Source organism: Periplaneta americana, chromosome 3, assembly GCF_040183065.1.
Source record: "Periplaneta americana isolate PAMFEO1 chromosome 3, P.americana_PAMFEO1_priV1, whole genome shotgun sequence".
In the NCBI taxonomy this organism is placed as follows: Eukaryota; Metazoa; Arthropoda; class Insecta; order Blattodea; family Blattidae; genus Periplaneta; species Periplaneta americana.
In genome coordinates, this window is record NC_091119.1 from 205859140 (window position 1) to 205883777 (window position 24638).

General features: G+C 35.6%; 1 protein-coding gene across 1 annotated transcript; it reads right to left on the reverse strand.

Moving 5' to 3' along the window:
- Window positions 1-19: 19 nt before the first annotated feature.
- On the reverse strand, window positions 20-14199 carry LOC138697175 (uncharacterized). Its single transcript, XM_069822740.1, has 9 exons — window positions 14097-14199; window positions 11993-12156; window positions 9413-9500; window positions 7511-7599; window positions 5145-5180; window positions 4865-5000; window positions 4259-4335; window positions 3932-3959; window positions 20-219 (listed from the first exon to the last, which is right to left on the reverse strand). The coding sequence occupies exons 1-9, from the start codon at window positions 14176-14178 to the stop codon at window positions 161-163; spliced, it is 759 nt and encodes a 252-aa protein (XP_069678841.1). The 5' UTR covers window positions 14179-14199; the 3' UTR covers window positions 20-160.
- Between the last annotated feature and the right edge of the window lie 10439 nt (window positions 14200-24638).

Below are 24638 nucleotides of genomic sequence, written 5' to 3' on the forward strand. Positions count from 1 at the left end.
GTTAAATAACTCGCAGGTATGCAGTGTGTTACATTCATTTTATTTTAAACTGATGTACACATAGTGAGTTACATTTCTTTTTAAGTGATATAAGCAAACAACTGTATTTGTGTCACATTAAGTTTCATGACAATGTCGGCAAGCTCCTCGATATCTGCAGTCAGTTTCCCTTTTTCTTCTCCTCCTCAAGATTCTTGCGCAGATCATCGCAGGCCTTGTCTGGAAAATGAGTAATATTCAATGAGAAATCAGCATAAATACTTTCAATGCAAGAAGAAAATCGTTCAAGTTGTATTGCGAAAATATCCAATTCCAAAACATTTTATCAATATGTGCTAAAATAATGAGTTTTATTTATTAAGAACAAATGACGAAAAATAAATATCCTAGAAAAGATTTATTTGGAAAATAGCTTAAATAGAGAAAAGGGGGAAATAGAGAACTTTATGAAAAAACATCTCAGATGCAAGTTATTAGAACGAAGAAAACGATCATTGTAAGTGCATGAGATGTGATTAAACACCAACAGTCTTACTAATAAACCGTGTATAGTTTTTATACTAGATTTATGCCGAATTGAGACAGAAAACGTTACTAATAAACCATGCATAAGCGATGGATGTACAAACAGTCTGTAACTATACAATGGGAATTGCTTTGCAGTAGTTATATACACGAAACTCCTTGTTTAAGCGTTGTATATAGAGAAAAAAATAGCCGCCCTCTAACAGCTGTTCGTATCGACTGTCATTTTATGATGATGGTTGCCTAGTAACCACAGAAGAACAAACCAAAGAGCACAGAATAATTAGAATAATATTACTGTAGTTTGTACTCTTTGACCAATATGTAGTGTGGTAATCGATTAGAGCCAGTTGTACTATCGATACTTAACACGCCACACTAGAGCGCTCTACCGGATGCAATAGAGAACCTCAGATATTGTATTACCTTTCGTAACGAAGTAATGACGAAACTATGACGTAGCTGTGTAACAGTTGTACTGTTGTACACGACGTATTTAGTGATTTTTACTAAGGAATTTACACACGACTTATAAACGAGCTACTCATTGTATAAGTATAAGACAGTTAAACGTCTGTATATAGAGTTTTTATTAGTAAGACCGCAAAAGTATTACAAGGAATTCCGGGAGGTAACAATAAATAAATAATGTTAACGACAGTATGGGATGAAGATAAATGCAAATAAGACAAAGACCATAGTCATAGGAAGAAAAATAAAGAAGGTAAACGTGCGAATTCTAAATGAGGCAGTAGAGCAAGTGGACAGCTTCAAATACTTGGGGTGTACTATAAGCAGTAATATGAGCTGCTGCCAGGAAGTCAAAAGGAGGATAGCAATGGCCAAGGAAGCTTTTAATAGAAAAAGCAGCATCTTCTGCGGACCTCTCGAAAAAGAAATCAGGAAGAGACTAGTGAAGTGCTTTATGTGGAGTGTGGAATTATATGAGGTAGAAACATAGACATTACGACAAAGTGAAGAGAAACGACTAGAAGGATTTGAAATGTGGATATGGAGAAGAATGGAGCGTGCGAAATGGACAGACAGAATAAGAAAAGAAGCTGTGTTGGAAAGAATGGGTGAAGAAAGAATGATGCTGAACTGACCAGGAAGAGAAAGAGAAATTGATTAGGTCACTGGCTGGGAAGAAACTGCTCTACTGAAGGATGCACTGGAAGAAATGGTGAACGGGAGAAAAATTCGTGGCAAAAGAAGATATCAGATGATAGTCATTAAGACATATGGGGCATATGCGGAGACTAAGAGGAAGGCAGAAAATAGGAAATATTAGAGAAAGCTGGGTTTGCAGTGAAAGACCTGTCCTTGGACAGAAAACTATGAAGCAATGAATGAATTTTAAAAGCAATAAAATAGCATATAGGACATACCAATCTTTAAGAAAAAACAAAGTTTTATACAAAAACGATAACAGTGGAAAAGCATAAAGTGAATAAATTTATGAGGAAATATTCTAGCTTAGCAAAGATGAGTGTCATAAAATACCAGTCGACAAGGAAGTCGAATTTAAACAAAAAGAGAGATTTATTGAAAAATAAATCAGAAAATTATAAACATTGAAACATTAAGAAAGAGTTTATATAACAGTTGAGCTATGAGTTTATTATTCCGGTGTGGATCACAACAAAATATATGCAACAGATCATAAATCATGCACAAAGAAAATAAAAAGAGACATTGGTACTTTGTGATTAGAAATTACGTATTAATAATAAATTATTTCAGAGATGATTATTGGCAAACCAATAACAAAGAAAAGAAATAACTTATAGTAATGGAGGAACTGATCCTAGCCCTTGAGGAAAAACATCCCATGTGAAACAACACGACCTGATATCGAAATCAGGAATCCTCCAAGAGTATCACAGATGCTCTAACCGAATTTGAATTCAGTTATAGGTAGAGAAATATAGAAAGAGAATGTTAACTGAATATATAATATTGGAGACCTCACCGGAATAAGGATGTAACTAACAAAACTGTAATTCATGTTTTAGGACAAAGAAAAATAATTTCAGGGATATATTTCATTTCACATATATTTACTGTCACTAAACAGGATACAAGTTCATTTAGCCATTGAATGCAATAATTTATTATTATAAGTAGACTTCGTGGAATTGCCACGAGAATCGCAAGGTTTACTACGCATGCGGTATAGACTATATGAGAAGGGGGCGTGCAACGGATGGAGTATGCCTCTGATGAAAACACTGAGCAGTATACTGCAGTTACAATAAAACCTGTATCCTGCATTAAGAAATATAATGAATGATCATTAAAGTAGGAAATGTCTAAACATGTAAATACACAATTATTTTATAGTGAGATATATTAACTCTTAAAATTTAATGTAAGGTACTCACATCATCCTTGAATATGTGTATTGTAGTGAAAAGTTACGTAAATTTTGAGCGATTGCAAAGTAACCTCCTCCGATGGTCACTTAAACAGTTTTTATATTGGTTAAAGGTACGTTTAATATCACACGATGTAATACGTGCATATTTGAAGAACGGAAAGTCACTACTTTTTAGTACACCAACTTCAGATGTCTTGTCGTGACCTGATAGTACATCATTTATAACACGAAGTTGTGAATAGGCAGAATTTTTAGCAATAATGTTTCTCAACTTACATTTCACTTTTTCTGAAATTAGTGAATTGTTATTTTGGATAACTGTTTGTGATACTTTATCCACTATATTAAGGGCTTCTGAGAGTTGTAGTTTAGACGATTCTAACAGGATGATGCTTTTGGACGGGATTTTAAAATTAGAATCAATGAACAGAATACAGTATCTTCTAATAGCTGTTCAGAAGGCAATGATTTTATAGCTGCAACAGCGGAACTGTCTGTGCTATCCAATGCATCATTTACCTCCATTATTTTGCCGTAATGTTCTGCATAATAATTAACAGCATCCAACCACGTTCCCCAACGGGTCAAGATTGGCTGCGCGGGTAAGGGTATTCCAGGGGCAATTGTTTGGAACAGCAACACTCTCATTATAGTATGTTTGATTGAATTCTTGTCTGCACTGAACAAATGTTAAGCTTTGACTATTCCATCCACAGTAATGCAAAAACAAGTGCTTACATAGGTATACATTAGCTGTAGCTGCTCTGTCTATTTGGACCGGTCACAACTCTTAACATGAACTGCTTATACTACGAGACCGGGCGGTCGCTCACCTCCTCTATACTACCGTACATCGGCAACCTGATTGCATGCTGCGTGTGGCAATTCAACGAAGTCTAGTTATAAGTAAATGCTTCAAAAATTAATTTTTGAAACTACAAATCATATTTCAAGAATTTGATATTACAACTTTCTTTCGGGAGGTCTTCAATTGTGAAATGAAATTAGACGCGCCTATCTACTCACTTTTAACCTTCTTATCCTCAGGACAGCTCTGAAAGAAAACAAGAAATATTTACATTATTATAAAATTATATTAGTTACTGCAGAATATCTACGATAAGTAACTAGGCCTCTTAAACCACAATTTTCCATTCTTGGAGAATTTTATTAATATGATATGAAATGTTGAAGCTGAACATCCTTGCCTAACACTTTCGTTCAGGACAAGTGATGTTTGCCCATACTAACGTTTTGTGAGTGAGAATAGAAACTGTGTACAGAACTGAAATAAAATTGAAATTCTTTTTTGCACATACATCTTGCCGTATAATTACGTTAACACGTGCTTACCAAAATCATTTCCCTCTTGATGCACTCGTAAGCAATAATCCCTGCGGGGTTGCACTTTTTCTCCTTTTGCATCTTTGCTGTAGGAAAAAGAACACTCTCATCAAGCTCTGTTCACAGCATCGTCTTCAAGTGCCCCTGTTTTCTTTGCAGTTGGTTGTTAGGTTTCCTTTCCTCTGCACATCCGTGTTTTATAACTTTCGTTAAAATGGATTAGTACTAAATTGTTTTCTAATTTAAATATTAAATATGCAATATGAATGAAATGAGAATTGTATGAAGTGTACTTCCTTCACGTTCAGAAAATATTTTTATGGCTTGTAGCCACCTAAACTTTTTAGTGTTCATGAATCTTTAGACTTTCGTCTAATTACTCTTTTGGATAGACTATTCCGTCTTGTCATGGAACTTGATTTTTCTAACGTTTTGGAACGACTTTCACCAGGACCTATATTATCCGTGGTAATAAAACCATGGACTAAACGGTTAATAAAAAAAATCGGATAATCCATATTAAACAAATCTTCATACATCAAAAACATCATATTTAAGCATACAGTTTTGTAATTTCCTCCGTTGTCTTCTCTCTCCCTCTTCCCCCACCCTCACCTTTAGCCTTCTTGTTGGATTCTGCTGTGCACTCCGGGACTGCAGCCTTCGCCTTCGCTTTGCTGTCGTCGTGTATGTAGCATTCTTCAACCAGCTTTGTTAGCTCTGCTTCTATCACATAACCGTTTTCATCGAGCTTGCAAAAAAAAAAATTAATAATGATTTTAACATATAGGCCTATGGAACAGCACAATCGATTAAATATTAAAGTTCATATAAATTACAGAATATTGTTAAATATTCAACTTATTCAGAGTACTGTACTGTTAAACATACTTACCACTCCCTTCCTTCTTGCAATGCATGCAGAGATACGCTACAAAAACAAGAACATTATCAATACACTCATTCTTAAAATGAACTTTGCAGCCTAAAAATTATGAGTTACAGTTGAAAATTGCGGAGTGTGCCGGGACGAGCTCATAGGACCTGAGCATGTGCATATAGGCATGGATAAATATATAATAGGATGCGAAACTTACTGAGTTTCCCGTAACAAATACTAGAGGCGCTGTTGTAGAAATTGACCTTGCTGCCACCTGTTGGGGGGAGGGGCGTTATTACATCTAGCAGCGCACCAAGTAGCGAAAAGAGTAATTACTCTACACATTTAGCAGCGCACCTGGTGACGAAAATGTTAAACTGTGCGGAAAGTATTCCCTCCCACCCTCATCGATATTCAAAACTAACCCAATTTAAAATAAAACATTTACATTTTTATTCCTCACAATAGCTTCTACTGAAAATTCTTACCGGAACCAACAGGAAGATAAAACAGACGATCTATTTTACACTACCCAATTAAAATATAACCAGACAGAGACAAAAAATAAAGCAAAAGGTTACATAATTGGGGTTGTATTCTTTGGGTATTTATTGTACAGCGCAATGGAAAAGTCTGCAAGAACTACTTAGATAGCTCAATTTACTATATTACTATTACTTTACAATACATTCAACAAGACTATTTTTGTGCGAGATCGTGCGTATTTGCTTGTTTTCCGCACAGAACCAATACGCGGAAATGTGAAATACCACATTCAGTATTCCCAACGTAACACACATAACAATTTCCCTCTTCTTACCGCTTAAGCGCGACATTCATTTTACTGGTTTAGGCTTTTGACATATTATTTTTAGAGACGTTTAACATAGTAATAATTATAAATTGGAAACTTACCACTGCAATTTCACCTAAATTGCAATGTTAATTATTGTTTTTAAATATTTGCAAAAATTAAGTAAAGTCTGCTACTCAACGAAACTTATTGCATTCGTGATACAAGTAACATTAAGGAAGCCGTAAAAAAATCAACAAGATTCCAGATGCCGATGTTATTACTGCAATATGTTATATAAATAATACTGTTAAAATATTAAAATGAAAAATAAATCATTATATAACCTTACCGTTTGTTTAAAGTTCGCATTTATAGACTGGGGGGAAAAAAGACAGACGTATATCACGGCCTGCTGGAGTATAGTAAACACAGAAAACATTTTATAGCAACAATGTTGAAGAAAAATATTTTGGTTTTCTGAAGTTGCCGTCATTAAACAGAAACCAAGATGGAGATTTCATTGCAACTAATTAGAAATTCGTCTTTCAGGTATGTAATAAACGATCTTCGCACAAAATAATGTACGATACACGAGCGGTATGTTTGTTTTCATGTTCTCGGAAATTAAAAAAGCTCAATTACGTTTCGCTTTTTCAATCTTTCCTCGACCATGAAAACGTCAACATACCGCTCTTGTACGTATATTACTATTACATCGTCCATAAACATCACTGTTTAACACACACTGCTTATACACACACGTATCACTTTATGTTCACTTACTACCAAGTTTCTTTCTGCCATCTTGGCTCCTCGAGCAATATCTCGAACCGTCTCGAACGGATAAATAGAGAACTCTGGGTAATGTACCTAACACGTAATTCTAATGTTCACCACCTACGACGTTGGGCACTGATCATCTTATTTCAGCCCCCCGCCGCCAAATGGTGCTGACCGCAGTTTCGCATCCTATTATATATTTATCCGTGATATAGTTCTAAGAACGTAGCGAGATTGGTGCTAACTGCGAAGGGAGGAATACAAGAACATGTAACATCCGTTATTCCAAAGACTCCCCCCAAAAAAAGAAGACACGATTAACTTGAAATAGGATAACACAAATTATCAAGGAACATTACTTTATTACTCGCAATGTTATGCAGACCAAGCATTTTGAAATTCCTTTTCAGAATTAAAAGTTACATTTGTTCAGATCAAATTTCTGCACATTTAAAGGACAAAACTAAAATTCTTTCTTAACTCGACTGAGCATATTGGGAATTAATTCAATAGCTTTACTAAAACACGCTATGAAATGTTTATTGTAAAACCATATTTGTCTCGAAAAGGAAGCAAACAGGAGCAAAATTGTATTTAACTTTTTTGTTTGAAATATAGAAAAGAATAACCCCCCCCCCCTGAAATTAATGACATTACTTTCGGTTCACCCTATATATACACACTTAAACAAATACACATACAATATGTTTATATTATAAGCATACATACGTAGATATGTTCATTAAATATACGAAACAAAAGCAGAATGTATTCACAACGAAACTAGTACCGATACCGTACTTACGCAATCTCTGAGGCAGGTTTTATGTTTCTTTCTTTCTTCCTCTTTGTCGTGGTCCTTTTCATCCTGTTTATCGTTGTCCTTTTCTTCCTCTAAAACAACGGTTACGTATTCAATGTAAAGCAAATAGTTGTAAAAAGGGGTATAGTAAGACCTAACGCAGTTCTGGCTTTTACGTAATTATGCACAACTCCTGGCTTAATTACATATAAATTAATTCTGAATCATACTTAAAAGATCTGTATGTAACTGTCTTTTGTAAGTAGTAGCTTTTTAATTTAATTTAAATTGAAGATTTTTTTTTTCGTATGCAATAAAGTTTCATTCTAACTTGACATGATATGTCTTATGACTTCGCAAACACTTCAATCATTTTTCACAATCCTGAAGTTATAAATAAGGACCGTACTTTGTCCCATGGGGGCACAAGATTAAGTAATACTGGAATTTTTAAATGGACGTCGCAAAGTACATCTTCCAAGCGAAGTACTTGAATGACTGCTCACGCGACTCCTGTTTGGTCAAGTTGGACATAACAAAACATGGACCACTCTAACAATTACAGCAATATTTACAATTTAAATTATTTACACTATGTACACTAGAATACGATATTTTTACAGTTTACACTATAATAAAGGATGTAGGCCTACAATGATCAAACGTTATTTACACTATTACCCACAGTGTTGTGTATTGTAACGTAATAGTACATTATGCAACGAGCCTATAATGATAGTAATTAAGAAGCGAGTATGGATGTTTATGAAACGAGCGCAAGCGAGTTTCATAGTTTTCATATGAGCTTCTTAATTACCATTATAGGCAAGTTTCATACGACTTTTTATGCTCGACCATATTTCTAACTTGAAATTATTCAGATGTATCTGACAAGATCGGAATTGACCTTGTTCTAGGTCGTGAATTGTGAGATGTGCGCAGACGCGAAAGTATTGATTTTTTCCGAGGAACAATAATGTCAGTGACCTTGATGTAATCCCGTTAAACTTGATATAACCTTGATTATTGAATTCGACATTGAAAAACGAGATGACAAATTGAATTTATTTGAATATTATTTACAATTAACGCTAATTATTATAGTAACAGAACACAACCTTCTGCGACAGTATTGGATTTTCAGCCTCCGTGGAATCAGTCTTTATCACTAGAATACATTGCGAACAGCGTGAGAGATCTAGTTTTGAATCATGAATAGAACGTCAACTGCAGCACAAACAATATGCAAGTGTTCCCTTGCAGTACCTGTGCCACGTGCTAAACTTGATATCACGTCAATGTAGTCTATGAACAAGTAACCTTATCTCCGTACGCTCTGGGTCAGAATGCGGTCCCTAGTTGTAAACCAAGTTACAGCTGGCGCCAATGTTTTTGGCGTGTGTCATAGATATACAGTGCTCAGTTTATGAGGATGATGCTAGTGCAGCTGAGAATGGTACCGCTTCCTATACACGTTACATTAGCCATTTTCCAAACACAGTTGTCAGATTGACTGCGGAAAATGTAGAACACTCGCACTTAACGTTCCAATTACTTATTTCACACGCCAAAAACGGTGACGCGGACTATACAAGGCGACAGTGCCATTTAAGACGTAGAATTGTAAAGAATGAAACAAAAAAAACAGGAATATATGATTAGGCAAGGCTGGAAAGAGAGAGCTTCATAAGCCTATAGGAAAGCGGAGTAGTTAAAGATTCGGGCGAAGGCAGTCAAACGAGTTTTAAACTTATGAGGCAATGAGAGGCTCAAATTTTGTACAGCATCCGGTGATAATATGTTTTTCGTTCAAGTCAAGTTACATGCAGTCTGAATTTAAAATTAGTAAATGTTTGATCGGTATTTAATAGCCACATACTCCCGGCTTATAGCACTTTTTCTCACCTTTGGCAGCTTCGTCTTGGCAATCTCTGTATATTTCCAGAATCTCTGGAGAAAATCTAGCCTCGTCGCTGTGAGGTTCGCAACATTTCTGTAAACAGAATACATATTCAACACTACCAGCACACATGGAGGCTTTCCACATATCATAAAGGTTGTTATACAGATTTGGAAGGCACCTATTTTGTTCAGATCTCCTGACTTTGAAACAATTGGAAATACAATGTACTAAATTTGATGACGACTCAGAAAGATAATTCTCAGTTTTCAGTCATGTGCAGCGATGTAATATTCCTGACGTTTGGATACTAGTTGGTTCCAAACATATTACCTATCTATCACGTCAAGAATCACCTGTGATTACCACCATCAGTGCAGTATCCGGAAGATGTAAGCTTTTAAAAGCACTTCGATCCGAGAGTTCAAGTTTCGAGTCGAACAGTTACCAAACAAGTAGAAGGTAGCAAAGATTAGGGGTCCTTGTAATACTTACTTACTTACTTACAAATGGCTTTTAAGGAACCCGAAGGTTCATTGCCGCCCTCACATAAGCCCGCCAGCGGTCCCTATCCTGTGCAAGATTAATCCAGTCTCTATCATCATACCCCACCTCCCTCAAATCCATTTTAATATTATCCTCCCATCTACGTCTCGGCCTCCCTAAAGGTCTTTTTCCCTCCGGTCTCCCAACTAACACTCTATATGCATTTCTGGATTCGCCCATACGTGCTACATGCCCTGCCCATCTCAAACGTCTCGATTTTATGTTCCTAATTATGTCAGGTGAAGAATACAATGCGTGCAGTTCTGTGTTGCGTAACTTTCTCCATTCTCCTGTAACTTCATCCCGCTTAGCCCCAAATATTTTCCTTAGCACCTTATTCTCAAACACCCTGAACCTATGTTCCTCTCTCAGAGTGAGAGTCCAAGTTTCACAACCATACAGAAGAACCGGTAATATAACTGTTTTATAAATTCTAACTTTCAGATTTTTGGACAGCAGACTGGATGATAAGAGCTTCTCAACCGAATAATAACACGCATTTCCCATATTTATTCTGCGTTTAATTTCCTCCCGAGTGTCATTTATATTTGTTACTGTTGCTCCAAGATATTTGAATTTTTCCACCTCTTCGAAGGATAAATCTCCAATTTTTATATTTCCATTTCGTACAATATTCTGGTCACGAGACATAATCATATACTTTGTCTTTTCGGGATTTACTTCCAAACCGATCGCTCTACTTGCTTCAAGTAAAATTTCCGTGTTTTCCCTAATCGTTTGTGTATTTTCTCCTAACATATTCACGTCATCCGCATAGACAAGAAGCTGATGTAACCCGTTCAATTCCAAACCCTGCCTGTTATCCTGAACTTTCCTAATGGCATATTCTAGAGCGAAGTTAAAAAGTAAAGGTGATAGTGCATCTCCCTGCTTTAGCCCGCAGTGAATTGGAAAGGCAACAGATAGAAACTGACCTAGACGGACTCTGCTGTATGTTTCACTGAGACACATTTTAATTAATCGAACTAGTTTCTTGGGAATACCAAATTCAATAAGAATATCATATAATACTTCCCTCTTAACCGAGTCATAAGCCTTTTTGAAATCTATGAATAACTGATGTACTGTACCCTTATACTCCCATTTTTTCTCCATTATCTGTCGAATACAAAAAATCTGATCAATAGTCGATCTATTACGCCGAAAACCGCACTGATGATCCCCAATAATTTCATCTACGTACGGAGTTAAATATTCCAATTATTATTATATCTTAAAAAATAATGACATAATCCCACACGAAATAAATTATTCTTTTTTATTTATTTATTTACTTATTTATTTATTTATTTATTTACTTACTTCACTTGCTTATTTATTTATTTATTTATTTATTTATTTATTTATTTATTTATTTATTTATTTATTTATTTATTTATTTATTTATTTATTTATTTATTTATTTGTTATTGAACAAAACACGCAAAGTCCAATTACAATGTTCAAGACTGACAAACTAATTTATAAAACATAAACAAGAAAAAGGAAACATGCACTTATTTTAAAAAAACTGAAACAAAATAGAAAAAAGGGAAAGAAAAAAAAAGAGAAATTAACTAACAGCAATACTCTTATTCAGAAGGAAACGTCCCGCTATTTAATGTTCCTAATTATGTCAGGTGAAGAATACAATGCGTGCAGTTCTGAGTTGTGTAACTTTGTCCATTCTCCTGTAACTTCATCCCTCTTAGCCCCAAATATTTTCCTAAGCACCTTATTCTCAAACACCCTTAACTTCTGTTCCTCTGTTAAAATGAGAGTCCAAGTTTCACAACCATACAGAATAACCGGTAATATAGCTGTTTTATAAATTCTAACTTCACCTCTTTTTTTGACAGCAAACTGGATGATAAAAGCTTTTCAACCGAATAATAACAGGCATTTCCCATATTTATTCTGTGTTTAATTTCCTCCCGAGTATCATTTATATTTGGTACTGGTGCTCCAAGATATTTGAATTTTTCCACCTCTTCAGAGGAATGCTCCATTTGCTACATAATCCTACGTCAACATCGTACCGTGGGCCCGTGGTAGCGGTTGTGATGAGACTCTCGCACAATTCGAGAGCGTGACGCAAATTTCTGGACATCTTCTGCCAAGGAAGGAAGCAGGACTTCATCTTCAGTATCCAAACTCACAGCATCTTTGTCCACATCACTTGACCCGAACAGCAAATTCTGAACTGCAACACATCATGCATTGTGGAGTACTCCAGCTCTGCTACCAGAAATGACGTAACTGCATGAAAATTGTTTTATACTCTTTTATTGAGAAGGAAACTTCCCGCTATTCAGTTTACACGTTAAGGTGAATATTGCCAATCAGTAACAAGCGGGATTGAGGTGTTCTATTTACTACTGTGTATCTGTTTGACAGGATCTTCCTACAACATGTTAACGTTCTTTGTTATCCTCCCTTAGTCTATGTCTGTTTGTAACCAAGCCCTACACCTATAGCTGCGCAGACCATACAGGACCGCTCAAATGGAACTTTGCGCGCGACGCCATGGCTGTGGTATCTTAAGCTAGCAAACGAATAAGTTTATACTTACTTACTTTCTCACTCACTTACTTACTTTCTTACTTACTTAATTAGTTACTCACTTTCTTACTTACTTACCTACTTACTTAGTTACTTACTTATTTACTTAGTTACTTAGTTACTCACTTACCTACTTACTTAGTTACTTACTTACTTACCTACTTAGCTACTCACTTACTTACCTACTTACTTAATTACTTACTTTCCTACTTACTTACCTACTTACTTAGTTACTTACTTACCTATTTATTTAGTTACTTACTTACCTACTTACTTACCTACTTAGTTATTTACTTACTTTCGTACTTACTTACTTAGTTACTTACCTACTTAGTTACTTACTTACCTACTTACTTAGTTACTTACCTACTTACTAGTTAATTACTTACCTACCTACTTAGTTACTTACCTACTTACTTAGTTACTTACTTTCTTACTTACTTACCTACTTACTTAGTTACTTACTTACCTACTTATTTACTTACCTACTTACTTAGTTACTTACTTTCCTACTTACTTACCTACTTACTTAGTTACTTACTTACCTATTTATTTAGTTACTTACTTACCTACTTACTTACCTACTTAGTTACTTACTTTCGTACTTACTTACCTACTTACTTAGTTACTTACTTACCTACTTACTTAGTTACTTACTTACCTACTTACTAGTTACTTATTTACCTACTTAGTTGCTTACCTACCTACTTAGTTACTTACTTACCTACTTACTTAGTTACTTACTTTCTTACTTACTTACCTACTTACTTAGTTACTTACTTACCTACTTATTTACTTACCTACTTACTTAGTTACTTACTTACCTACTTATTTAGTTACTTAGTTACTTACTTATTTTCTTACTTACCTACTTACTTAGTTACTTACTTACCTACTTAGTTACTTACCTACTTAGTTATTTACTTACCTACCTACTTACTTACTTACTTACTAACTTACTTACTGGCTTTTAAGGAACCCGGAGGTTCATTGCCGCGCTCACATAAGCCCGCCATTGGTCCCTATCCTGAGCAAGATTAATTCATTCTCTATCATCATATCCCACCGCCCTCAAATCCATTTTAATATTATCTTCCCATCTCGGCCTCCCTAAAAGTCTTTTTCCCACCGGCCTCCCAACTAACACTCTATATGCATTTCTGGATTTACTTAATTTTATAGCGATAATTGTTATAACACATTTCAACTTTATCGTTGCTTGGCAACTCAGGATTTTAGAAACTTTAAAATGTGAGCAATAGAATTTCGGACTCCTTGTAATCTCTCTACGATTATAAGTCAGAAATGACGATAAGTTTTTAATACATGTAATTACATAACTCCTTCAAGTTATCGTATATACTTTTTTTAGCCATACAGTGAACTTCGTAAACTGTAACAATGTCTCATTTTCGCTTTAACCAGTTTATAGGTGCACTTACTTTCTTCAAGAGGAAACATCACGTGACAGATCTATCTCGAGTATATAGATCTCATGTGTCGCATAGAATAATATTGTTGCACAATTTACAAACATTAAGCACAAATATACTCGTATTAATGTTTGAACACAGTACTTACCGAAATGGGCGTCATCTCCAGAGAAGTCAGCCCTTGCTACAAGAGCGAAAGTCAAAGACACTAGGAAAGCGAAGGCACGCATGATGTCTGACTTGATGTGAGAAGCAAGTCAAGTGCTGGTGTTTATATACAAACGTTTGTGTTCGAGGTATTGGTGCGCCATCTGCCACGTGAAGTTATGTGACTTCCCACCCAACGAAATTATACATTATTATACATTCCACTTCCCATAGACTACCGCCCTTTCCTGCGTGCAATATTACGTTCACAGCATTCCAAATGTATCATTACAAGCCCAAAAAATCCGTTTCAAAGAGTGAAACATGTGATATACAGGGTGGTTCAAAACTTAAGTTACAGAAGAATATGGTAGTCAGTGTGTACTAAAACAAATATAGTATGCAATGTGTGTCCGGTGTTACATAGGTACGGCGCTAGAGTTTTTTTAGTGTTGGATAGATAATTATTTATACAAAGGTCAGTGACAACGTGTAGTACTGTGAATTGCACAAGTTATTCAAAGTGACGCTCTTACATACATTATTGTTTTATTCTATTTGTATTTTCTATTGGTCTGTGTTTATCTGAATTTATTTATTTATTTATCTGTATTAATTGTATGAATCTAGTCTGTCTCTTCAGTAAATAAATATTTCCCCTGAATCAACTTAATAAGATAATAATTAAAATTTGTTAATCATAATCATAATTTCGATTATTCAACAAATGTCATATAATTATAAAGATTTGAAAGCTTTAGATATTAAAATAATCACGAATATATAAACAACATTATCACAAAGCAAAATGAAGTACTCGTCAAATGATCGTGATTGCCTTTACCTAGTTAATTCGTAGGTGCAGTGTAATTAAGTCAGTTGTGTAATGTAATTAAGTTGATATGTAATTAATTAAGATGATATGTAATTAAGTTGATACGTAATTAATTAAAGGAAATGTAATTAAGTTGATACGTAATTAATTAAGATGATATGTAATTAAGTTCATATGTAATTAATTAAGATGATATGTAATTAAGTTGATATGTAAATAAATTAAGGTGATATGTAATTAATTAAGATAGGATATGTAATTAAGTTGATACGTAATTAATTAAGGTGATATGATGAAATTTGTTTAAACAAAAGCCGCCCTAAATAAGGGTTCGATAGATCGGCCTACTAATCAATTCATAAAGAATAATAAGGAAACAAAACAATTTTGTGACATTTGGAAAGAAAAAGAAAAAACATTAAGATAAGAAAACGTAGGAAATCATTTACAATAAAAATTTTGTTAGGTACAAATGATTACTAATTATAGCTAAGGATGATTTTAACACGTGAGATCCTATGGCATCAATCGTTGCATCAGAAATTTTAAATTGTTTAAGTTGATTTAAAGTTTCACGTGGGATCGTGCCACGGGCACCGAACATGAGCCCAAAAACTGTCCAATGTGTGATGTGGTATTGTGCTCCGAGATGCTGACAACAAGGCTCATATATGACTTGTTTTTCATTAAATTGGTAATAGTTGGGTGAAATAGGTTGGGTTTACTTTTGCTTATTTTAGGCGTTATTATGGCATAGTTTTTATTTATAGTCCTAGGTTTATTGCATCTATTTATTTATAGTTAGATGTAAATTTATGTTTATTGTATTTTTTGCTGTAATTATTGTATTATTGTAATGGTATTGTTGTATATTATATACCATTGCCACCGGGTGTATACCCAATTGTAGTGTTAATAAACACATACATACATTCCACAAGAAGATAATCACGCTGTTTCTTTCCTACTAACAGAACCAAAGAGTGCGAGTAATACCAAATGTGGTCTCCGGTTTTGAAAACTGAAGTGTAAAGGTTATTTTTGCAAAATTTTCTGTCACAGAATAAAATATGGACTCTTAATAATATCACCGTTTTGTTGATATTATTGTATTCAGTATTATTTCATTTTGTAGTGCACCTTGTTTATAAGTTCATATTTTGTTAATGCATATTTTTACTTTTAGCATTTCAAGAACACTCCCCAAGACCTTTTTGGGAGTGACATACAGTAGAACCTCTATTATCCGTGGTAATGAAGGGGATCAGCTGAACGGTTAATCGAAAAAATCGGATAATCCGTACCATAGAAGACTTTCATAAATTAAGTGTTGCATAATGCAGTTTCGTAATTTTCTCCGTGGTCATGTGTTTTAACACATTAGGTAGTGGATCAGTATAATAGCTCCGTTGGAAAGAGCGGGTGAAGAAAGAATAATGCTGAAACTGATCAGGAAGAGGAAAAGGAATTGGTTGGTTCACTGACTGAGAAGAAACTGTCTACTGAAGGATTCACTGGAAGAAATGGTGAACGGCAGAAGATTTCGAGGAAGAAGAAGATATCATTGATAGACAGCATTAAGATATATGGATCATATACGGAGACTAAGAGGAAGGCAGAAAGTAGAAAGACTGGAGAATGCTGGGTTTGTAGTGACAGAACACTATGAATGAATGTCAATCACTGGTTTCTAAGGGTCAAGGAAACTTCCTATGATGGATTTCTATGGAAAGATAGGAAAAGTATAGGTCTCATGTTATAGATTGAAGTAATTTATATACTTTAACCTTGTTTTTTTATTAAATCTCTCATAGTCGTAACTCCAATCTCGTATTTCGATGTGAGATAAACCACAGTTCCTCTTTTCCAAAACCACTCAGTTATGCACTTCTCTTCAATACTTAGCACAACATGTATTCTTCTGGCACTTCTGGAAGACGTTTTGCAGAGAAATTAAACAGGTCACTCGAACAGTAGACCATAATGTGTAAGGGCAAATGCTTGTAATATCACTCTCTATAAAAAAGATAAGTAGGGCTACTAATGTATTGTGCAGTACTCAATATTTTTTCTGCAACAAAAAAAGGAGAGAATAACAGACGGATAATCCAACAATCGGTTAATAGGGTGACGGATAATCGAGGTTCTACTGTAGTTATAAATAGTGTCTTTAAATTTTTGTAAAAGAGCTGAATTATTATTATTATTATTATTATTATTATTATTATTATTATTATTATTATTATTATTATTATTATTACTATCATATCATCATAATACTACCTTTAATATTGGTTTCCTATTGTGAACCATTAAAATGATATGACCAAATTTATTTCTCAAATGAAATCAAAGTTAGGTCCCAGCGCCCGGTCAAATTGTGTTGATGAAGGTAAGCTACTCTACTAACAAAACAGATGTAACTAGTTGTATGACATTGCTTCCAATGAGTGATAGTAAATTATGTATTTTATTTATCCAGTCTATTGTCATCTAAGAAAAATATATTAAGCTATAGTAAACACGATATCGATTTATAAAGGTACTGTATTCACAAAGTTATTCCAAACACACATTTCTAACTAATACAAGAGACAAAATTTCTTGCATAGAACCAAACTTTTTCTGTAAGGTTTTTCAATCTTATTACTACAAAAACTACAGTTTAGGACTCACATTGTGCCGAAGGACAGCAATCTTATTTTATAAACTGTATTCTCACTGTGGCAGAATACAAACTAACTGGAGCAACCTAACACGTCTTACAAAGTCCCAGTTTGTATTCACGTCATGCCACAGAGATTCATTCGCTTTCATGACTATTTTCAGGCCTTTTCTTTTTCAGAGTTACACAATAAACGACTCAGCTGTAAGTGAATTTTTATTGATGGAATCATTTCACGCACCATACCATTAAAATTACTTTGACATCCTATCAGAATTCAATAAAAAGAGCAATTTATTTTCAATTACGTAGTGAAGAGCTTTTACATAAAATTCAAATTTGTCAGGCAATAACTGTCCTTCAAAATAAAAATATAATCTATAATTTCGAATATTTCCCTGCGAATTTCTGTATTGATGATTAACGACCGGCTTTATACGGAATCATTCCATTTTGCTAGAATCAAAATCATCGAGAAAAATGCCCGTAGGCGTATAGTACATCTGTTGAACATAAAATTATCTAGGCCTGAAGATCAATAAATTAATATTCTGTCGTCAATTTTCTTTATCATTCTCAGTTTCTATTGGCAGGAAGGGTGGGATATTCTTTAGATGTACAGAGGTCATAATCATAGGCATGGATGGGCAACTCGTGCTCCCAAAGGGCTAAAAAATCTTGAAAGAGAGAAAGACAGACGGAGCCAGCCACAGCAGTTACAAGTTGTTTGTAGTTTCGCTGCAAAAGCCACGGTGCGCTCTGGCGGCTCATGCAGGTGGTCGTGATATCTATTCCATGATTTGAATTTCAGAATGACGCATGGTACAATAATTATAGTAATTTTAGACAGACTGTACCTGAACACATAACAAAATGATATTATTTTCTAGCTTTGTAAATTAGTTTAGTACTGCAAACACAAACTGAACACAACCTTTTCAAGATACAACAAATATAGCTGCAACACTTACTTATTACACTATTTGTTAATATTTCTTATTATATGTCTTATTTGAAACGTAGAACGCTAGAATTTACAAGTCTTTATACATTAAAGAGTATTCATCTGTTCTCAGAAAGGTAATAGTCTGTATTCGCAAACAATAACAAATTCAAGGAATTATTTTTTACATGTCACGGCAGATGAAATAAACTTATTTCTGAGCTCTTTCTTTACTTTGAGAGCTTTTACACTTCTTTCTTGTATTAATACAGTATATATGGAAGCAAAGAGTATATTTGGAAATTCTGGCTTAGGCAACATTACGAACAGTTCGATTCCTGATTTTGCTGGAATCTGAGTGACGTGCTGTTCTGTATATTTATTAATTAAAGCTATAAATTTTCAGGATTTTCTATCGGCGTAAGCCAAAAATATTTCAGAAAAATTTCGATTCCTTGTCAATTGTCACTGTTTCTCCAATCTTAGCAGTGAATTCTACTGTAGGTCTTCAAGTAGGTTCTTATATTTGATAAGAAGACTTTCTTATCGCTCTTCAAAATAGTTTATAGTCAAAGAAAGTGAAGTTGTCTATGTTCTACATGATACTACCACATTTCAAATTTATCCATAAATGTTCTTAGCTAGTCGATTATCGTGCAATTCTGTAACTCGCACGCACAACGTGCTAATGATATTTGATATCAGCCTGACCTTGTTGATATCTCATTTTTACCTTTAGCTGTTCTAAAGCAGATGCAGACAGTATTTCTTTACTAAAACCTTCACTGTTTATTTGTAACATAAAATGTCATGCGTAGGAGTAAGAAAGTGTAATAGAATACAAGCTTCACCTCTCTTCTTAATAAAAAAAATTCTCTTTTTACTCGTAACTAAAGGGAAATGATCTGGGAGTTATATTGTTTTCACTTAAAACGAGCCGCCACTTACTGCAGACGCGATCGAACTTGTGTCTTGAAAGAACCGCACACAGACAGTACAGCTAGTACAGAGTCCATTCTACCTGCACTGAGATTGTGTTGACACTTTGAGAGCACGAGTTGCCCACCCATGATCATAGGTATGAAGTTCGTACGGTATTAAAACAGTAGATTTCAATTGAGTACAGCGAGGAGTATAGATGTCAGCCGCGCCCCGCTCTGCTCCCGCTCGCTACAGACAATGAGCAGTTCACATAAACAACGCATAGTGAGATTCAGTGGAGCTGTGTACAGTCGTGAATAGTTAGAAGAATAATATTAATATTTTAGGTTCTGAACAAAGTGAACTATTCTGTTATTATTCTATTATTTACGCAATGTGAATATAATGCATGATCCCAAAAAAGTAAACTCATCTGTTATTAAATAATTATGCAAACAGGAATGTGTAACACCTTTATTTTTCCCGGATTATTCTTCGTTAAATGTTGACGTCTCGTGTTGCTATGGATTCGGTTGCGTTACAGTCCAAGTTCAACATTGGAATTACGATACGAACTAGAATAACTCTTCTCGGGTTCTCAGCCAGGTGAGTTGGAGATTAGCTTCCAAGCTTTCGACGGCTAGCTCTGCCATCTTCTTCAGGGACGAAGTGATGTGGGACCACGTCTAGCCGGTATATATGCAAAAGTAGGGCTTCCCGCTGCGGGCCAATCAGGAGCTAGTCCTAGTCCCGACCGCCAGGTGCATTCTGGTTGGTGGACACGTCAGCCAATCAGGAGCCACTTGCTGGTCCCAACTGTCTGCCGTGTGCTGGTGGTCTAAGCGTATAGATGGCAATAATTTCAACAGAGACGGGGGTCTACAGCTGAGTACAGCATGGAAACCTGCCATCAATACGCTTAGACCACCAGCACACGGCAGACAGTCGGGACCAGCAAGTGGCTCCTGATTGGCTGACGTGTCCACCAACCAGAATGCGCCTGGCGGTCGGGACTAGGAACTAGCTCCTGATTGGCCCGCAGCGGGAAGCCCTACTTTTGCATATATACCGGCTAGACGTGCTCCCACATCACTTCGTCCCTGAAGAAGATGGCAGAGCTAGCCGTCGAAAGCTTGGAAGCTAATCTCCAACTCACCTGGCTGAGAACCCGAGAAGAGTTATTCTACATCAAACGCCGGGAAAGCCTCAAGTCATACACGATACGAACTTCCTAGCTGTCATTACAATAGAAACTAATCATTTTCTTGAAAACAATTATATGTTTAATATTATGTGTCACACACGAGATACACTATTAGATTCATAAAGTAGTTGTTCACCTGATGGTAGCAAGAAATACTGTATTCTATTTCACGTTTCTTTCAGTAACGTCTTGTGACGTAGAACGAATATTTAAGGAGGTTCATTGCCGCCATCACATAAACCCGGCATTGGTCCCTATCCTGAGCAAGATTCATCCAGTACCTACCATCATATCCCACCTCCCTCAAATCCATTTTAATATTATCCTCCCATCTACGTCTCGGCCTCTCCAAAGGTCTTTTTCCCTCCGGCCTCCCAACTAACACTCTTTATGCATTTCTTTATTCGCCCATACGTGCTACATACCCTGCCCATCTCAAACGTCTGGATTTAATGTTCCTAATTATGTCAGGTGAAGAATACAATGCATGAAGTTCTGCGTTGTGTAACTTTCTCCATTCTCCTGCAACTTCATCCCTCATAGCCACAAGTACACTATCTACCAAAAAGTAATTGGGCACTGTTTTTTGCCCCTTTAGAACCTCGTGGTACCACCTCTTATTGCTATAACAGCAGCCACCCCGTCAGGCATGTTCTCCACTAGTTTGTGTAGGATATCCACTGGAATGCGTCGCCATTCCTCTTGCAATATGGCACTCAGTTGGACAATGGAAGTTGGCCGAATTTCCCGAAACATCAATCGCCGGTCCAATTCGTCTCAAAGGTGCTCAATGGGATTGAGATCAGGACTCTGTGCAGGCCAGTCCAACCGGTGAACATTATTGTCTGCATACAATTGCATAGTAGCCACCGAAACATGGCATCTAGCATGTAAAATCCTGGGTGCCCAATTACTTTTTCGTAGATAGTGTATTTTCCTAAGCACCTTATTCACAAACACCCTTAACCTATGTTCCTCTCTCAAAGTGAGAGTCCAAGTTTCACAACCATACAGAACAACCGGTAATACAACTGTTTTAAAAATTCTAACTTTCAGAATTCTTGACAGCAGAGTAGATGACAAAAGCTTCTCAACCGAATAATAACAGGCATTTCCCATTATTTATTCTGCGTTTAATTTCCTCTCGAGTGTCATTTATATTTGTTACTGCCTCTCCAAGATATTTGAAATTTTTCACCTCTTCAAAGGATAAATTTCAAGTTTTTATATTTCCATTTCGTACTATTTTCCGGTCACGAGAAATAATGACATATCGAGAAAGAGAAAAGTGTGTCTCTGGCGATGATTCTGACTTCCATACGAGATAATCGATACATCGTTCGTGAAGTTTTCTTCAACTGATAGCCCTCTGTCCGTCAGCGCCTTCGCCTCGGGCCGGGGATCTATTCTTGCCGCTCACTTACTTGTACTTCTCAGTTTACGAAGCACGGAAGTTGTACTTTTTCCTCTTTCCATCAACTGTAATTTTTTGTTTGTAGTTTTTGTTAATCTTCCATATTACTGATTCCAGGCTAAGTCCATTATACTGAATAATACAATAACTTTTTGTGATATTTAAGGATAAAAAATGTAAAACTGTATTGTAACAGGACTAATGTATTTCAGATTGATGTTTAATATTTCATCCGTAAAAAAATTATTCAACATTGATAAGTACGAGCAAATGAAGACTATTTCATCAACTTCCTGCAGAGATAAAGAGCTTGTGACTTCCTCATAGCCTACACCATGGTGCATAAATCGCATAATGATACTTCCCGCTGTAGTGGTTTAATTTTACACGCAAGGCTTGTCATTAAGTGAAATTTAACTCTTTGAGCAAACATTTCCTTTTTTATATAATTATTTATGTTATTATTTTGCTCCTATTTTTACATTATACTTGTCTTTATTAGTTTGCTTTGTAATACCTTATTTTACTGGTTTGGTTGCTTTTGAATTGGATTTATTACTTTTTCTTTATTACATTAGTTTGGGTGTTTATATTCCTATAATTGTTAGTTTCTCTAATCCAGCTGCGCTATATCCAAAGTTTTAATTCTTAAAAAAAGTTATACGAATGCTGAGAGTCTTTTCTTAACGAAGCAAATTGCAGACCCTTATCGATCAGCAAAGTATAAAATAATATTAACTGTAGTAAATTTATTAAATGCGTGTTATTATTCGGTTGAGAAACTTTTATCATCCAGTCTGCTGTCGAAAAATCTGAAAGTTAGAATTTATAAAACAGTTATATTACCAGTTGTTCTGTATGGTTGTAAAACTTGGACTCTCACTTTGAGACAGGAACAGAGATTGAGGGTTTTTGAGAATAAGGTGCTTAGGAAAATATTTGGTGCTAAGAGGGATGAAGTTACAGGAGAATGGAGAAAGTTACACAACACAGAACTGCACGCATTGTATCCTTCACCTGACATAATTAGGAATATTAAATCCAGACGTTTGAGATGGGCAGGGCATGTAGCACGTATGAGCGAATCCAGAAATGCATATAGATTGTTAGTTGGGAGGCCGGAGGGAAAAAGACCTTTTGGGGGGGCCGAGACGTAGATGGGAAGATAATATTAAAATGGATTTGAGGGAGGTGGGATATGATGATAGAGACTGGATTAATCTTGCTCAGAATAGGGACCAATGGCGAGCTTATGTGAGGGCGGCAATGAACCTCCGGGTTCCTTAAAAGCCAGTAAGTAAGTAAGTAAATAAGTAAGTAAACTATTGACAAGTCTTAGTAAGTCTTGTGAAGCGTTGAATTTTTCAAAAATTTAATGTTGTATAAGAAATTTAAAATAAAAATATATTTCTCCTTTAATTAAGAAAGCACAAAATATTTTGTATTTTAGATGTCACTGGTGACCAAGATGGAAGGTAGGCACCTCGTGCATATTCTTTCCAGTGCATCCTTCAGTAGACAGTTTCTTCTCAGCTAGTAACCCAGTCAATTCCTTTTCCTTTTCTTCATCAGTTTCAACGTCATTCTTTCTCCACCCACTCCGTCCAACACAGCTTCATTTCTTATTCTGTCTGTCCATTTCACACGCTTCATCCTTCTCCATATCCTCATTTCAAATTCTTCTAGTCGCTTCTCTTCACTTCATCTCGAATGTCCTTGTTTCTGCCCCATAGAATACTACAGTCCATACAAAGCACTTCGCTAGCATTTAAAGCTTCCTTTGCCATTGCTACCCTCCTTTTGACTTCCTGGTAGGAGCTCATGTTACTGCTTATAGTACACCCCACTTGTTCTACTGCCTCATTTAGAATTCGCAAGTTTACCTTCTTTACTTTTCTTGCTATGACCGTCGTCTTCGTCTTGTCGGCATTTATCTTCAAACTATAAAATCTCGGTCCATAATTCCTGCTTTGTTTTAAACCAACAGTTATTTATCATTTAGGTTCAGCTAATAGAGTTGAGACATTTCTTTTAATGTTATGTTCATGTGCATCAGTTATGGACTTCATTCGATTTTTCTGAGAAAGTGTTTTAGTAAAGTAACTTATGTTCATGTAAGTCAGGCCTGCAGAATTGTAGGTCTTGAGAACGACTGCTTTCCTCCCCTGTCTTACCCCACCCACCTTTTCTACCTGTGCGGTCACGGCGTTCTAGTTACGCTCGGCTGCATCAACATTCATTCTCGGGGCGGAAGTCGATCATCCCCAATAGACGTGGAGTGAGGCTGACGTCATAGTTCCCCTACTTTGCGAGTTCTGCAGGCCTGATGTAAGTGGTCAATTTTTGGCACTTGTAATTCAGAATAAATGAACTTTATTGGATAACAAACTGTTTTATCCAGACAAATCCAGATTATACATTTTTTTGGTGAAGTAGAGATAGTCTTTGCACTTCCAACCGAACCTGTAACTCCGTATTGAATGGCAGATTGAACGAAATTAAATAAACCACTCAAATTGTGATTTGGGCCACAGTAATTAATAACAATCTAGTTTTGTTTT

Coding starts and splice junctions, on each gene's coding strand:
- LOC138697175 (XM_069822740.1), bottom strand. CDS start 14,178: ATGCGTGCCTTCGCTTTCCTAGTGTCTTTGACTTTCGCTCTTGTAGCA. Junction 5,001..5,144: donor TTGCAAGAAGGAAGGGAGTG/GTAAGTATGTTT, acceptor TTTTTTTGCAAG/CTCGATGAAAACGGTTATGT. Junction 4,336..4,864: donor ATCCAACAAGAAGGCTAAAG/GTGAGGGTGGGG, acceptor TTTTTCCTACAG/CAAAGATGCAAAAGGAGAAA.